The sequence below is a fragment of the Thermobia domestica genome, chromosome 4 (genome assembly GCF_964235325.1).
Source record: "Thermobia domestica chromosome 4, izTheDome1.hap1.1, whole genome shotgun sequence".
In the NCBI taxonomy this organism is placed as follows: domain Eukaryota; kingdom Metazoa; phylum Arthropoda; class Insecta; order Zygentoma; family Lepismatidae; genus Thermobia; species Thermobia domestica.
Window position 1 is genome coordinate 255,777,496 of NC_137457.1, and position 17,990 is coordinate 255,795,485.

The 17,990-nt window shown below is 34.7% G+C and overlaps 1 protein-coding gene across 2 annotated transcripts in view; it reads right to left on the reverse strand.

Annotated features, from left to right (window-relative positions):
* Positions 1-17,765, reverse strand: part of LOC145683996 (tumor protein D54) — a 209,389-nt gene extending 191,624 nt beyond the window's left edge. The window contains exon 1 of one of the 2 annotated variants that reach the window (XM_081755773.1): positions 17,608-17,765. In XM_081755773.1, coding sequence (XP_081611899.1) covers positions 17,608-17,632 — 25 coding nt within the window. In that variant the 5' untranslated portion in view covers positions 17,633-17,765. The remainder of the gene's footprint in view (positions 1-17,607) is intronic. The other variant, XM_081755770.1, reaches the window with a different exon arrangement.
* Between the last annotated feature and the right edge of the window lie 225 nt (positions 17,766-17,990).

The following is a 17,990-nucleotide window of genomic DNA, read 5'->3' on the forward strand; positions in this document are numbered from 1 at the left end:
GAGAGTTCAACTTCGGACTTACTTTATTGGATCAAAACATTCAATATACGTGTATTACACTCAAAAATTTCCTTGTAGGCCTTGTATCTGGAGAACTACATATAGTGTACCCAAACTACCACTTAACTCAATATGATGTGCTTATTCCGTAGAAAATACGAAAACTCGATTTACGGGCCGTTCAAAAATCTTCCCCTGATACAAAACTTTATTATTGGCCAAGATCACAATCTTTACATGCATTTTTCTTTTTTGGTCATTCCTAAAATTGTTTATTGTGTAATCTATTTACAAGAAACTAAATGCAAAACACGGCGATTCAAAAGATTATGTTCAATCACGCATAAATAATATATTATTATTATTTAAGAAATATATTTGGAAAGTTTTCGCTTTCTAAGGCAGTGGTTCTTAAAATTTTTTGACTGAAGACACACTTTACTGAACGTCCAAGACATCGTGACACAGTTATTTAATATTTTTAATAATAATAATAACAATAATAATAATAATAATAATAATAATAATAATAATAATAATAATAATAATAATAATAATAATAATATTTATTTTAATAGTGAAACCTATTAGTTTTTATAATGACTATGTAGCACTGAGCATTACTGCTGCCGCTCAAGTTGTTGACTGGTACAGTCTGTCTCGATTTTAACTAATTATTATTAAATTTTTCAAGAGTTTTATTAAATTCTAAAATTTCGGAACACCTTTGGGGTCTGTGTAACACACCAGTGTGTCGCGATACATCAGCTGAGAACCACTGTTCTAAGGTAACAATGCTCACTCCTTACCAAGAGACCGAGGGAGAAAACGTACAATACAGGCAAAAGGCCAGACTAGGCACATGACTGTTCGAAAGCCCTCTACTCGAACCTCAGGGAATTTAAGACAAACTTTCCTCATTGTTTTCACTGCAATGTTGTTGTTATTATTTATTAAGTGCAGATCCTTTCGGCAGGTCCTGGGACTATTTTTTTTTTTTTTTTTTTTTTAACTTTATATTTGGGCCTGAAGTGCTCCTTCCACGTTCCCCGATCTTCAGCTTCCTATATTTTCTTCTATTATTCAAATCATGCACTACATTAAACACACCGCAGAATCGTACTTAGATACTTGACAAAAAGACTACACTATATAGAAATCTAAGCCAAGAGGAAATAACGTAAATGAAAAACAAAAAATCGAACTAGTTCCACCCAACAACATTCTTCACTTTGGGAAACAATGATTTTGACGAAAACAACTGCATTTAGTTACGGTATATCGCAAAAGGAACAACTACAGTGCTGTTAATTGGGTTTTTACGACAAGCAACAAGATAAATATCTGAAAAAGAAAATCCTCATATGGGTATCTTTTAGTTGCGTGTTGGTTGACCTTCTCACGCAACACCATGAACTATTTACTTCCCGCTACATTTCCCTAAGGTTATCAACACTAGCTCTATAACAGTAACAATGATCTCGAACTACTACACGTATTTTTTGCTATTGTACTTGCATTCTTTAGGGGAAGAAAAAAAAAAGATTCCGGGCCCGGAATGTAAAGTTTGCTGATAATTTCAAACTTCGTACCGAAACTGATTTTCTAATAAAATCGGCTCCGGTTCTGGAACCGAAATCACGGAGAAGAATGATAGATTTTTGTAACAAAACCCCTGTAGTGATTCTCATTTCACAGTTGCGCAATGTCACTTGCAGTTACTAATGATCTTCGGCTAATGACATTTGCAAATGGTGTCAAAATGTATTTTGATTCTCTTCTAGAAGCACACCGAACTATAATGTTCGGTCCCGTGAGCAGAGCCGGCATGTCAAAATTAGGTATTTCTGTTCTCTTTCCGAAGCACTGCTACTTTGAAACATTTAGGTTCCGGGACCAGAATCCAAAACATTTTCAGCACCATTAACATTATTAACCCTATTCAATACGTGAATAATAATAATAATAATCCGGATGAACGAAAAATCAATTAAGACGTATCATTCGAAATTACATTTTAAAAAAGGGGGGCGGAGATCGCTAAAAAAAAAAAAAAAAAAGTGATCACGACTCCGTATGAGAACAAGTTATATCGTCACCGTCGAAAATGATTTGGTGAAAGGATAACAGGGAAAAAAATCTCCAACTGATCTCCAAAAGGTATTAAAATATATTAATTTCTACGTCAAGATGAAGTTAGGTAAGCTTCTAAATCTTCGATAAGTCACCTGCCAGTAATGCAAGAACACAAATTTTCATTATGTATTTAATTTTCAGTGCAGTTATGCATGCACATTATAGATAAGTAGAGCCAGGAATTGTAGATGCAAAATTATGGCTAAAAAAAGGTAAAAATTTCAAACGTAAGCTGAACAGCAAAAAAGTTCCAGAACACAATATTATTCAAATCTTAAGTTCAGAAAACTGTTAGAGGACATAGTATTTAACACTCCAAATGAAATTCAGAAGTCTGGAATACTGCTGGAACTTTTTTTCTTAGTGAAGCAGTATCTTTGATCAATAGCTAAATATCTGTATGTAGAAAAGCAGCTACGTCGTGACTGGTAGGAGAACGAGTTTTTCGCACTAAGAATTTGAAAATTTCGCGTTTCGTTTTTAATATTTCGCGTTTTGTCGCATTCTCCAAGTAAAGTTTCACATTTTGTAGCTCTTGTAGAAAAAAGATATTCCCTAACATTTTTACAATTGTTCCTTTTATTCATATATTGCTACAGAAAATTAAAAATTAATTTTCTTCCATATAAAAGCTGTTTTAAATTTGGCCCTACACTTTGCAACAACGCAGAACAGCAGATAGGATGCTAACCAGATACGTATCTTTCATCTTCCCCCGTTAGGTCACGTGGGCGAACTTTGGGTTATCCCCAGAGATAAACCGATGGAATGCAGATTGACAGCAGGTAAGAGCAAAGTTTGTTTTCTCTCTCTCTTCATAGATCTTAAAGATTTCATTTATTCTTAAAGATCTCCGCGAATAGTTACCTCTAAAGACATATTGGAGCTAACGACGTACGAAAGTTTCAGAAAATTTGTCTATGTTGCTTTCAAGTAAGGGAACTGTTCATCTTATAGTGAGCTATAAGCGTGAGAACTGAAGTTGACAGTGTTATTTCCTGTGGTCACACGGTCAGCGTGCTTCCCTTTAAGGTCTGGAGTTTGATCCCCGCTCAAGGCAAATTTTTTTTTGTTACTTCCCAAATAATAATTCCATACGTTTTAACTTTAATCAGTATTTTATTTAACTTATATTCAATACAAATTTTGATAATTGTTTTACAAACTAGCTTTATGAAGTGGTTCTTAATAGTAGGGTTATTAGGATTAGAGTTCATAGGGTTATTTACAACAAAATCACCATTTTTGTAGCAATTTGTATTTTTTTTACAAGTTAATAAATTCTGGAGAAATACATTATTTCTAGCAAAGTTAAAATGTATGAATTCATTTTTTCAGTAGAAAAAATACAATAAAAATTTTACTCTACGCGGGAATCGAACTCTCAACCTCTACGTCTGCAGTCCAGTACGCTAACCATATGGCCACGAACTATGGGACTAACAGATCACGTTTTCATAATGTATTGGTACCCCTCCTTTCTTGTGTGTCGATTCAAGCCCCATCCGGGAAGCCACTGTTTTCAATTCTGGGTGAAATCACCGTCACTTTGTCTGAAAAATCAAAATATGCAATAAAAAATGGGGGTTCCCATTTAAAATTTTAAAGTTACCCCCGTACCCCCGAAGGGGGTGGCGATAGGGGGTTGATTCTGGTATCATTGGATAGTTTTTTTTTTTTTTAATATGTAAAACATGTTTTTTGTTTTGCTGATTTGTATATGTCGAGAGATATTGCACTATTCCGGAACTTTTTCCGCACCCTGTATATATTGAAAATCTGTGAAATATATATATTTCTGTAAATCAAGTAAAAAATATTTCATTGCTTATTCTTGGAATACCAATATCGGCTTCAAATGATCTAGATCCTCGAAAATATTGTAATATATTTTTCTTTCTGTTGTATATTACTGTTAAGCGCACGCATTAAGTGTCATGATTTGTTCTTTCATCTTCCTAGATGTTACTTTTAAAGTTTTATTTTTTTAAAGTCTGTATTTTAGAAAGCGAAATATTGAAGATAATAGATGCGTTTCCTCTGACGTGTCTCCCTTTTTCACCGCGCAAGAATCAAGCTTTAGGATCAAAAATGGTTGAAACATGAAAATGGGAAAGTGCATGCTGTTTGACATGGCTTATTATAAAGTAAATAATGTGTAGGTAGATAAGGTTGTCTCATTTCTGACAACACCCAGTCTTGCCTCTCGCAACTCTTCCTTCTTCCGACCATATGATAAGGTTGTCAACTACATAACTTCGAAGATATGCATTCTCCACATTATTAGATGAACGATCTTATCTCATTTCGTAACATGTTTCCCTTCCCTGCCAACTTTTTGAAGATCGGTGAGGAACAATGGTGTGAATGGATCAGGACAGCGTGTTTATTTCTTCACCTCCACGAGCAGGAAATGAAACCCTGCTGATTCTTTAATACCTGCATTTGTATATATATTTATGTTGTTTCCAGTGTGTCTCATTTACCGGTACTTGTAAAAAGTAATATTAATGAACTATAAGAGCGTTTAAAAATAAGAAAAAAAGTAAACATATATTATTGGGGTAGGTTAACATCTGGAGAAATTTTGAACTGCGTAAGACAAACAGTTTTCGTAACACCTTGGAAAGAAGTTCACCATGTTATTATATAGGGATTGATGATCTTAGCTGAAAATGTTAGACACGGCCTTAAAGCCTAGCTGCAAGGATACAGCGAAATCTCGTCAAGATTCAATCAGTGATGTTCCCAGTGCTCAATCTGGACCTGGGACTTAGAGCCTACAAACAACGTACAGGTCATTCCCTGACAGATGAGTTACGCCAGAGAGTGATGAAAGCCCAAACATCTCAAATCTTACGCAGGAAATTATCACAGGTCAATTATTTTATCGACGAGAAGCTGTTCGTAGTTAAGCAAACTTTTAATGCTTAAAATGATCGTGTGTACATGTCACTATCAGAGCAAGCTGCTGAATATGAGTGAAAAGTCCCATCAGCAACGTGTGAGCTTCAACGGCACAACATGGCTCCATTTATGAGAACATGGGTGAATCATCGGCTACTGTGTACCACCGTGGCGCCCACTGTGAAACCGCTGAGTACCACCATGTTTCCTGACCAACAGTGGATCTTCCAACAGGATTCTGCTCCTACGCACAAGACAGTCAACACAGGAGTAGCTACGAGTCAACATCTCAGACTGCATCTCATCATCAGAGTGGCCCTCTAGCAGTTCTGATCTGAACCCGTTCGACTACAAACTGTGGTCAGTGCTTCAATAAATGGCTTACAAAAAAGAGACGCCCTATTATGGACATTCTGAAGCATGCCATAGGTAAGGCATCCCGCCAGATTGCTGGCCTGCATCCAAGGTCAAAGTGGACGTTTTGAAAACTGATTGATGTTCTTCATGCCCCACACTTCCATGTATTATCTTTGCAAAATAATATCAATATATCGTAAACACTATGTCTGTGTTTCATTTTTAAACTTTTTAAAAATCTGAACCAATCTACGTTCTCTATACTGCAACAATAACTTGGAGTCAGCGGTAGAGCACTCATTTCTGGTGTAAGAGATCCCCGATTCAAATTCAGGTCTTATAGTTTGTGGTAGACAATTGTATGTCCGTGGATTTTTTCAGGGTTTTCAAGTTTCCTCCCATATTCTTTTTTTTTTTTTTTTTTTTTCATAATTATCCATTCGCTTTCATTAAACATGAGTATCCCTTAGCAAACAGCCACAATCTTGGGACTAAATCCGAGGTTTCAGTTTGCATTTACACTTAGAGAGCATTTTCTTTTCAATTCTTTAACAGCTTTTATATTAAAAAGTATTTTTTTTTTATCTTCTAGTTCATATATCTATATATATTATTTTTAAACGTGTCTATTATCCGAAGTTCTTGTGAAAGTAAAGTCACTTTAAACCAATTCAATTATAAATTTAAGTTAAATTGTAAATAGATCTCAAACAACGTAGGTTTGCATAGCCCGGACGTTTCTCGGAACCAACTAAATGCGTTATGCATGGTATTCCTGTATATCATTGTCAACGTCTTCTCTCTTTGCCTTTTCCCATGTTTATACGGTGTCGGTGTTTTTGTCCTTAACTCTATTCGTCCACTCTGCTCTATCATCGAAGTTCTCTGTTTTCCATCTCCTCTCCCTCAAATTATTTTACATTGTTCTTCCATCTCATCTTGTGTCTTCCCCTCTTTCTTCCACTTGGTCCTTCCATCTTTCCAATTCTCTTTCCCACATAGTCGTAGTTTCTTGGTCTTACATGTCCAAGCCAAGCCACACAGGCCCATTTGTATACTCGTTTCTTATTCTACCCTTCCTCGTCACATTATACATCCATCTTAACATTCTGGTCACATCATACATCCACTTTCATATTCTTTTCTGGGCCTTGTGATTGCCCAGGTTTCACTACTATACATCACCGTCTGTCTTGTTATCGTTTTATATATACACACAATCTCTTAAACCTGCAGCTTAGGTTCTTATCTCACAGCAGCCTGCTTATCTTTCTCCAGTTTAGACAACCAGATTGTATTGTGGATTGGATTTCTGTATAGTCCCCCATGATCGTAGGGGTACGATCTAAAATACTGAAATTTCGAGGTAAATAATAGCCTCTCTCTTCGTAGCCTAAGAAGCTCTAGTCTTCTTTGTCGAAATGTCATATACTATACTTTTATTCAACTTATTCTCATTCAGGGTGGATTGATTTAAATCAGCCTGATTTAAAGCAAGATTTAAATCACTTGATTTTTTAAATTAAAATCGTTGATTTAAATCAAACTCCGAAATAAAATAATTTAAAGTGAAAATAAGTAAAATTCCGTTTCTGTTCTATTATTTCGGTTATGGAAGACTCAGATGTACAGTATGTACAACATAGTATGAAAACAAGTGCATGCACTGGATGATTAATGAAAATCCCGTTTTGAACGGGTAACAGAGCAATCCTTTCTTCCCTTCGTAACAATGGGTTTGGGTTTTTAAATCGTTAACTATTCCAACGGAGAAATCACCATGGACGTTTAAGGCGAAAATTCTTTCGTGTGCGCGTCTGGTTGTTTGTTCCAGATAATAAGGCGTATTTAGAAGGGTCCTATTCCCTCTCCGATTTTTTAAAAAGATTTATAACTTTAGGCAAAATTTATGTATTTCGTGCCTCAAGCGAGTTCCAATTTTTTAAAAATATGCCCCTACCAAATACCAGTAACTTTTGTGAAAAAAAAAGTGCCATTTTGATAAAAGTTCCTGTACTTTTTCCTTAATGCTTAACCTTTTAAATTATATTACCTATTTTTATTCTATTAAAAATCGAATCATCAGTATTCGATTAAAAAAGTACCAATAAACCTTTTTGCTTAGTTTTTTTTTTTTTTTTTTTTTTTTCAATGCTGGAGGCATTATAAACCATGTTACATATGCTTTCACGCCTTTCTGCGTCGAGACAGTGTGATGACGTCATAAATTTTAAAACATATTTTTTGTTATGCTTTTTTTTTCTTACATTCTGCATTCAAAAGACTGAAATCTTGCACACTCGTTCAGTGCACTTCTTAGCATTTTTCAGATGTTTTCAGATCTCTGCGTGAAAACATGGGGGTCCAGAGGGGAAAATGTAAAAGAAAAGAATATTTTTAACAAAATAGCTTTTTTTCGCGATTCAGATGGAGACATATGAATGGTACTGTTTGAAAGGCTATCCTATTCTGAAGAGAATGATGTATGAACCATGATCCTAGGATAAATAGGGATGTTTCAGGAAACTATTACCTGAGATCCAGTTTTATATGGCAATCTGGAGTATTTGGGGAATATTTTTCGCGGAATTACTTTTGCACCTAGAAGATTCAACTTTACACATTTATCCAATGCACCCCTTAGTATTTTTCAGTATTTCAGATCTCTACCTTGAAAGGGGGTTTGTCCACAGGATTAAAAAGTAAAAAAAGAATATTTTTAACAGAAAATCTCTTTTTTCGTGATTTTTCCGCCCCAAATACACGATGGAGACATTTGAATGGTACGATTGAAAATCTCTTTTATTCTGAAGAGAATAATGTACAAATCACGACCCTAGGATAAATAGGGATGTCTGAGGAAATTTTTATATTACATGCGGGTTATCTGGGACTTTGTGGGAATGTTTTTAGCTCATTGTTAAATATTTTCCCCGCCCTTACTATTCAAGATAGCTTGAAATTTTATATACACGTTTAGTATTTCCCAGGTGATTTTGAGATATGTGCATTAACACAAAGGAGTCTAGAGAGGATCAAAATTTGAAAAAAAAAATCAGAAAAATCCCAATTTCTTTTAAAACTTCCCGCTTCAAGGACACGATAGGGAAATGTGAATGTTATCGCTTCAAAGGCTGTTCTATTCTGAAGAGAATGAGGTATGAACCATGATCCTAGGATAAATAGGGATGATGATGTAGCTGCTTGACTGAAAGTCTATAATTTACCTTTTAAAAAAAGCCATAATTTAAAAGGGTTAAGAAACATTGTTTGAGATTAATATAGGTTAACAATTGGGGATTAATTCAAAATTCAACCCTAATACTTTCACTTCAATGGCATAATTAGCATTTAATACTAATTCCTAATGCTTTTTCTTCAGTTCGCGACTTGTAATTTACGAGAAGAAAGATTTGATTTAAATCCAAAAAATCCACTTAAATAAAAAAAATCAACAAAAATGTTTTTTTTTTAAAAAAATCATGATTTTTTTCCACCCTGTTCTCATGCCCTCTGTTTTGAAGATGACTGTTGCACAACATTACGCAATGGTTTGCAATCGAAGAACACAATCAACAATGGTTTGACTTTTCTACGCACCTGGTGATCATCTTTGAGTCTTCGCTAGCCTTATCAGACCTTGGCGACGTCGAATGTATCTACGGAATCACTTTGTTCTCGCGTCCTACCCGTCCACCCATGTCTTTACCACTTTACCCGCACCGAGACCACAGAAGAACACTCAACATAACTCCTCTACAATAGAAGATCTAAATGAAAGGAACGATATCTGCGGGCTCAAGATATCATGGACTCCTCTTCCATGAGGCAAAATTTAGCCAAACTAAACCATGTAGTTTCCCCAGAAACAAAAATTAACAGGTCGGTTAATTTTTCGACAGGCCTTGTATATATCTATATCTAGCTATCCATATATATATATATAATACAGGGTGAGTCATAAGTCTTCATACAAGATGACTAATGTTTATTTTTGATTTTCTAGGTAGTAAGTTTCCATACAAGATAACTAATGTTTATGTTTTACGTATTTTCCAGGTAGCAAAAATTCGGGATTTGGATCATCTTAAACAAAGAATCAGTGCAGCTTGCAAACAAGTAACAAGTGCAACATTGACAAATGTTCGTCGGAATTGGTTGGAGCGCCTGTCATTTTGTCTCGACATGCAAGGGAAACATGTGGAACATATTTTATAACTGTAGTGTAGTATTATCATCATTTGTATAGAGACTTATGACTCACCCTGTATTTATGAGTGTAACGACTTCTATCCCCCACCCCCCAAATGGAGCTCAATTGTTAGTTGTTAATGTAAGTATGTTTATTACAGCAAATGATGAATGCCTGCAATAGAACAAATAGAAGTGTACATTGTTCAACGGGAAGAATAAAGTAAAAACTGGAAATCTGAATATTGTTTAAAAAAAAAATCCCTCTTTTTGAAAAGGGCTGAAACACATTTTCGATTAATTTCAATGAGGAAATCATGTACCAGATTTCTCACCTCAAATTAACACACACAGTCTTCTTGTATAACGAATCGGAAATTTGAATATTGTACAAATTGGCTTCATTCAAATTAGAAGCAGAACTGTCAAAACATGTTTTCTCTTATTTTTAATTATGAGTTTAAATACCGAATTCCACATCTCCAACGGCCCCTTTTTCCCATTTACGAGCGGGATTTTCGAAAAATTCTAAAAACCCATGTTCAGTTATTTTTAATGGGAAGCACACATGCCAAGTTTTTATCTTCCCAATGTAAGATACTTCATTCTTTAGAAAAAAAAATATTTGACCCCACCTTAACCTCTCTTAGGATATGTATTTCGAGAAAACAATTTGTTATTCGTTGTTTTAATGGGAAAAGAAGTTTCCTGCTCAAATTTTATGTTTCTAACTATAGCAGTATGGCCTTCACGTCAACGCACTATAATAATTACAAACTTTCCAAATGCAATAATTAATGCAATACTGATCAGTGGCATAGCCAGAAACATACCATGGAGGGCACTAATAATTGCCATAACGAGGAAGTGCTCTTACACACAAACATCAAGCATTATGTGGTCAGCTGCTGAAATGTGAGCCACATGGACGGTCAGGATATTGCACAGGCTCTTCCGACCTAAGTTTTGTATTTTTTTTTTTATTTATTTTCAATTTATAGAGGTGAGGCGAATTCAGTTATCTTAATCTACACAGTATTAAAATACTAATGAAATATGCTAACAACTAAGTACAAAATTAAACTTCATGGCGCTACAGCCATGAAAGATTACAACCAGTTAGATGTCTTGGTAGAGTTAAAGAAGAGCTTATTTATTTCTTTATTTATTTATTACTTTTTTACGTGGCGAAGTTAAGGCTCTGCTGCCTTCTCCGAGCACTTTAAAATATTTATCTGTATATCTTAGTATGTTTGTCTTTCGTGACAGATATCTATAAAAGCGTGGTAACATCGGGGTCACAAGTTGAATACCAACAACATCAAAATAATAATAATAATAATAATAATAACATACTTTATATGTAGTCTATCCATGCTGACTTATTAATGTTTTCATTTTCTGAAACAAGACTTCCCGTTCGCTTTTAGTATGAAAATTCACCCCCCTTCCCCCGACAAACTTGCTGGGCACACATGTCTATATCTCTGTACAGTAAATGTTTATTTTTCCAAACTGTCTTGCTCAAGAGCTGGAGACATTAAACCCCAGAATCCCCTTTGTGCACGCCACTGAAGTAAATACATCAATAGAGTACCATCATTCACTGCCTATTTAGTACATCTTAAAGTAACTTACGGTTCTAACCGTTCAACGTGGTACTTCTAGTAATTAAAAACATCTCAGTAATTTTCAATATATATATATATATATATATATATATATATATATATATATATATATATATATATATATATATATATATATATATATATATATATATATATATATATATATATATATATATATACAAACTTCTACCCCAATCCTTTACATGACAAGTGTTAAAAATTTCAGTGCTTACCCTCCAACATAGTTCTGAACATAATCCAAACACAAGCACAAGTACACACTAGCAGAACACATGTACTCACTCACAGGACTAAGAACACGTTATTTACTGTTTAACAAACTCAGGAAAGAAAAAAATAGTTATCAGCTGTTGAAGTTCAAGGAAATGACCGTGGCAGTAATGGGCTCGTTTCCAAGGCAAACTGATAATATTTTTCTACTTTACCACTGTTTTATTGAAGTTAAATAATACGTGTAAAGCTACTATCACAAATAAAAGCTCGTAAAACTACGAGTGAAAGTAACGAAGTCAACTGACCTAGCAGTGTTCGAAATTGTACTTGCAGTTAGTATCTCGATAACTTCTGCGATTTTGAGAGGAAATAACTCAGGATAAAGTCACGATATTTGTGAGGGAAAAATATAAACTAAAAAAACTTTTGACGAGAAATAAGATAAACAAAGAAAAAAGATGCGATTTTTGGGGAAAATGGGATAAATTCAGGATAAAGACACGATTTTTGAGGGGAAATAACGTACAATATTAATTTTATATTATCTTTTGCCTTACTCCCTTATAACCGCATGGTTAGCGCACTTCATTGAGTGTTCGATTCCTGGTGGAAAATGAAATCTTCTAGCTTAATGTTTTATGATTATGCTCTATAGGCTAAGGGAGACGATTATTAAAGTAAATGAATGACGAAAAAATTTGCGCAATGAGGATGTGGAAGAAAACGGGAGTGTCCCAAGAAAAGCCACGGACACGATGTTGTCCACCACAAACTTACTTGGCCGGAGATCGAACAAGGGAATCCACGCACTAGAGGCAAGCACTCTTACCACTGAGCCACTGTGCCCTCCGATTCTTGGTGGCGATAATAACAATTAGTCTCCATTCAAGAATCAGAAAACAACAGAGGACTTACTGGAATTAAGGGCCGTACCTTTAGGAACCTAGAAACAACAACAACAGAAGCCGAAGTACTGATCACACATCAAATTACAATACCTGACTGCTCACTTCGCTTCGTGGACGTAACTCCAAGGCGATTATTTTTAGATAGTTTTTTTTTTACAATGTATTTAATTTTCATTTACTTACAAGCAATAACAAGACTTCATACAAAATTCCCGGATATCATCATTTTTGACCGGAACAATTCAGAACGATCTTGGACACGTGACAACCAACAGCTATGAAGAATACACAAAACAGGTAAATAAAATATCTCATACCACAAAAATTGCTGTTTTATGCTTAATGGCTGCTAATTTACATTTCTCTTACAGTGTTAATTGCAGCTAGCCTATTCTGGAAGCCGAAAAGAATATTTTATACCTATTTCCCGTAGACGAAGAATAAATGTTGGTCAGTTCTAAGGCAGTATAGGAAAGAGGCCAATTATCTTACAGTTGAAAATTCTTTTGGCACTAGCCAGTCGAGTGATTATGCAAAGGAAACCAAAAAAGTAATCCGGGCAGGGCTTTCAAAAATCATGGTTTATATTTAAAAAAAAAAAAAAAAAAAAAATCCTTGATTTAAACCAGGTTCTTTTGGTTTAAATAATTTGCTCTATGTATTTATATCACATACGGACAGAAATAAGTTTGTTTCGTCTTGGTGTTATTATGCAACAACTGGGTTATGCTGGAAGGGGTCATATAAGCTTAAAGCGGAATCCAAACCGCTTCCCAGCTTACACCCGAGAGAATTTGTCCTCCATTTGGACTCGAAACTGGGACTAATTGGCCAAAAATGCTATACGTCTGCCGACTCACTCACGAAGGACTCCTGATAAAAATACGTTGTACTGATCTTTACATACGTATTAATATAATTGTCAAGAGTCATTTCAGAAGAACAAAAAGATACAGTTGAACAAGTGAAACCATTATATAGAATTACATATGGACAATTTCAAAGTACTGCAGAGTACAGAAGAACCGGACCAAATTTAGTCCAAGTTAATTCACTACGACTTTTATTAGTCCAAGTTAAACAAATACAACAACTTAATTTGCATATCAGTAAGAAAAGTGAATAAAGATAAGAATTATTTGAATCCACTTTGGCTCTGACCCAATTATACATAAATAGATACACAAGATATTTTGATTTCAGTAAATGCCTGTCGTAGGGTTTGTATGAACCCCCTCCAAAAAAATAAATAAATAAATAAATAAATAAATAAATAAATAAAAAGTACGGTATTTCGATGTATTTTATCAATAGTAAACATTATTAAAACGAAACAATATTTAGATTTTTTTCTTTGATTGAACTGCATAACAATAATAATAAACTATAAAAAAAAATCACAAAAGAAACATTCATAAACTTATATTAAAAGTTATTTTTGTAGTATAATCTCTCTGAGTGATGAATGGGGAATTTAAGTCTGAATGTAATACGAATAATATGCGGCAGTGACACGCGATAACCCACAAATGTGTGCTCATCAAGATTTTACGAACACTTACACTTTTACGAACATTTTTCGTTTTTTGGTTTAAACCATGGTCTAAACTACCTTGGTTTAAACCATGGTCTACACTACCTTGGTTTAAACCATGGTCTACACTACCTTGGTTTTAACCAGCCAACCATGACTCCAGGCCGACCTGGCATCCATCTAGTGAGGAACTGACAACCAAAAATTTTACAACTCTGCAAAATTATAACAAATTAGCCGTCCTACTCTTCATAAACTACTTGTTATTAGTAACAATTTAAGAAACTTAACTGAAGTACTTCTACACCATATATGGTAAGTTTGCTGAGCTACTAAATGAAAATTTCCCATTGAAAATTTAGGCAGTTTCTAAATAACGGAGTGTATCAAGATTAGTCCAAACAAATATTTTTATTACAATACTGGTACTTGTTTCATTATAATTAACGACTTGTCCAAAAATAAATATCTGTACGACATTAAATCTTATGAAACTGAGCCGAGTATAAATCTACTGAACCGAGTATAAAATAAATATGGGTTGTAAAATGAATCACGAATAGAAGACCACCACGAGAATACAAATATAACGAACACCTTCAAGTAAATCGCTCGCATTACAGCGACTGTCACACATTTCCACGAGTTAGACTAACATGGAGGGAACCAGGTCACTTAAAAAAAAAAAAGTAACACGGAAACAGCAACGCTCATTGAGATTTTGACGTCTTATCGTATATATATATTAAGCACTTTCATTCTTTAGTCGGTTTTCACAGCTTTCGCATGTGGGTCTGAAGAAAACTCAGCAAAAAAGAAAATTCAGCCAAAATATTAGCAGCAACTCACTACTAACTGAAAGCATAGTGGATTCTCCATTTTGTTGTGGAACCCATCGACGGGACACTAAATCAGATCCGTCCAATATGCGAACAATATAAACAGCAAGTAGTAGTTCAAAAAGGCTGCTGAACAAAAACACTTTTGTTCATAAAAAGGTCTTGTCTTCCGCAACTGTAAAGAAAAAAAAGGAGGAAAAAAATCTAAATGGGAATCGAAAAGCTATCATGACCCAAAGACACGTATCCGACATGAATCTCACAGAATGTGTCTGGGTTATGCTTGATCTCTACTGTGTGATCAGCAAATTTGTTAAAAACTGTTTGTCTATCGAGTGGACCAACATTTCATTTCCTTTAAATTGTTATTAATAATGGTATCCTAATCTTTGATTAAATTTTCTCTTGAATGCGAAACTAGAATGACTCAAAGGTTCTTTTTACCTGCGAAACCCGTTTATATAAATTTGTATGTATCATACGTAATGTTTTGAAAATATGCATTTTATTCTTTGGAATTTCTTATGTGCTCGATGACTACTTTTTATATTGCATTTAGTCATCCGTAGTAAATACTATCGTAATCACATTTAACTTCATAAACACCCAAGTTTCTTGATCAACGACATATTGTTTAAAATGTCTCTTCATTGTTTACCGGGAGTGAATAATATGGATTCGTATACACACGTACACAGTGGACCACTTATCTTGGTACACCCCTGTAATTTTTAAACTAATATGACGAAAAAAAGTTCGAAATTTTGTACTTTGCAAATACCCGCAGGGAGATTTGACAGATTAACAGTGTTGCCAACACATGAAGTTATATTTTTTTTCAAATGATATGTCAATGTTAAGCGAAAGTAAGGACGCTACACTATCACAAACAAATCAAATTCTGGTGGCCTCTATAGCAGCAATAACGCAAAGGGGAGATCGCAATGAACATCCGAAGTACTTTAGTGTCTTAACACTATGATCACGATGTGACGGATTTAAAATGAATATAAACACAGTTCAAGGGATTGAAAATTTGATTTCCTTCAAAAGCTATTTCGAAAAACTGCTTAGATAAGTACCTCACCCAACTCATCTATGGTTTTCAACAGATGTGAAAATTACAATAGTGCTTACAGCAATCTCGTATGTCAAACTGCTCCAAAATTTGGTTCTTTTTCCATGTTTGTGATACCGCAGCGTCGTTTTGCAACACTGCATAACAAATATGATATTTTAAGCTTTTGTTTTACAGGTAAACTTGAAACATCTTAACTAATACCATTTGCAAAAAACATGTTTATGCCGGATAGATAACACTGCTACGTTGATGGTATCACAATGATCGCAGTATCAATGCCCCTTCCCCTTCTCTCGGTATTTGCACGATAGTTTAAAAGTTACAAGAACGTATGATGGTGCCAAGTGCCTAGCGCGAGCCTTTGGTGCACAACATCTCGGGTGTGATTCCCGGTGGGGCAGCCTTGACAAATTTGAACGCATACGGTGCTTAGTACTTCACATTAAACTATAACTCAACGTCTCATAGTCTGTTAGTGCTGAAAAGTACTTTCAACTTCAATCCAACCAATTACAGCGTTAGTTTTCTGGAATGACATCCAGCTGATGTATTGACTGTCCTCCAACGGATACAACCACTTTGGAAGTATACTATGCTAACGTTTTGGGCCAACTCAAGGGGGAAAATGCTTGAGACAAGGCCGAATTTATCAAATACGTTTTACTATATTGTATGTCGTGGAACGTTATATGAGAACGGTACGTACAAGATTAGCATGGATTAAACTGGCAGTTCACAAACCAAACAATTGTCATAGTATTACCTAATTTCTTGATGAACACTGATTTTCATCACGTGATTAATCTCCAGAATTTGGGGAAGCTTTATAGGTCTAAATGCCTTTAAAATTTTAAAATCAAGCTAAGTATGAAGGGACGTAATATAAGAACCATTTCTAAGAGGTAACCCCGTACACTGTACTTCATTCCAAAAGCTTTTTAAATACCGATAACCCTTGCACTGTACATAGGTCAGGAGATTACAAAAAAAAAAAAAAAAAAATCCCATTAAAGTATTTATTCAAAATTGAGAGATCCATTATAAAAACGGGTAAGAGTGCAAGTGATTTTGTTACAGGACGTGGTATTGTTCACAAAGTAAGGTAGGGAGTAGAACAGGGTTGGGTTAGTTTAGAGTTAGGGAAATTTGGCATTTTGTTAAAATAATAATAATAATAATTCCTCGCATTGCTGTTTATTTGAATCGGTTCTGACAAATGTTCTGCTCAAAGTGTTGACCTGTCATAGCCCTTTATTTTCTCTTTTTTTGGAACATGTCTGATTTCAACCTGCTAGATATATGCAGAATTATTCATTTCAAATTCTGCGTCTGGAACAATGCAGTCATTAGTTACCAGTAGGGAGTAAAAAATCTGATGTTACAGACTTTCAATACGATTTATTTTACTTAATTTTTCATCATGTAATTCTTCAAATGTTAGAAAATTATTTATAGATTGTATGACTTAACATATGAAGTACACATACTATCAAAATTACCATACGTTCCACTGCCTTCAGTACAATCCAAACTTAAGCAAGTTTTATTTCAAATTTCATTTAGGAAATACAAAAATCTAGCCATTAGTAATTAGAGGCCTCACACCAAGCAAATTGTATTACAATAATCCTTCTCATATCACAACATCAGGATTGACCATCCTTTCAAGTCGTCAAAATGCGGTCTTATTTACAGAAGCAACAAGCGGCTACAGCACATACCTCAACATTGTAACGGAACTTAGTGTCACGAAATAATTTAATATTAAGGACATATTTTTATAACTTACCAGGACTAATAGCTGTACTACTCATCGTTAATATTGTTTATATTAGGAACCACACGTGCACGACACGTAATCAGCTACAGGTTCACAACTGCGTTCAACTATCTATACAACACCTACAATATTTGCCTGACGTGTATGCATCTCTTAGTTCCCATGACTCACAATAGATGACACTAGGTATCAGACTATAGATATTCGTGTGCGAAGGTCTGACAATGTGAGACTGCGGAATTTTACAGTACTATCTGAAATTTTATAGTTGATTAGAAATACTGTTAGTCTTTAGGCATTAGACTTCTGTTCTTGCAGGATACAGAAGAGTGGTGTGCACCAGACTTGTATCCATGGGGGTCTAGGGAGGTCGGCCCCATCCCTAAATTTTT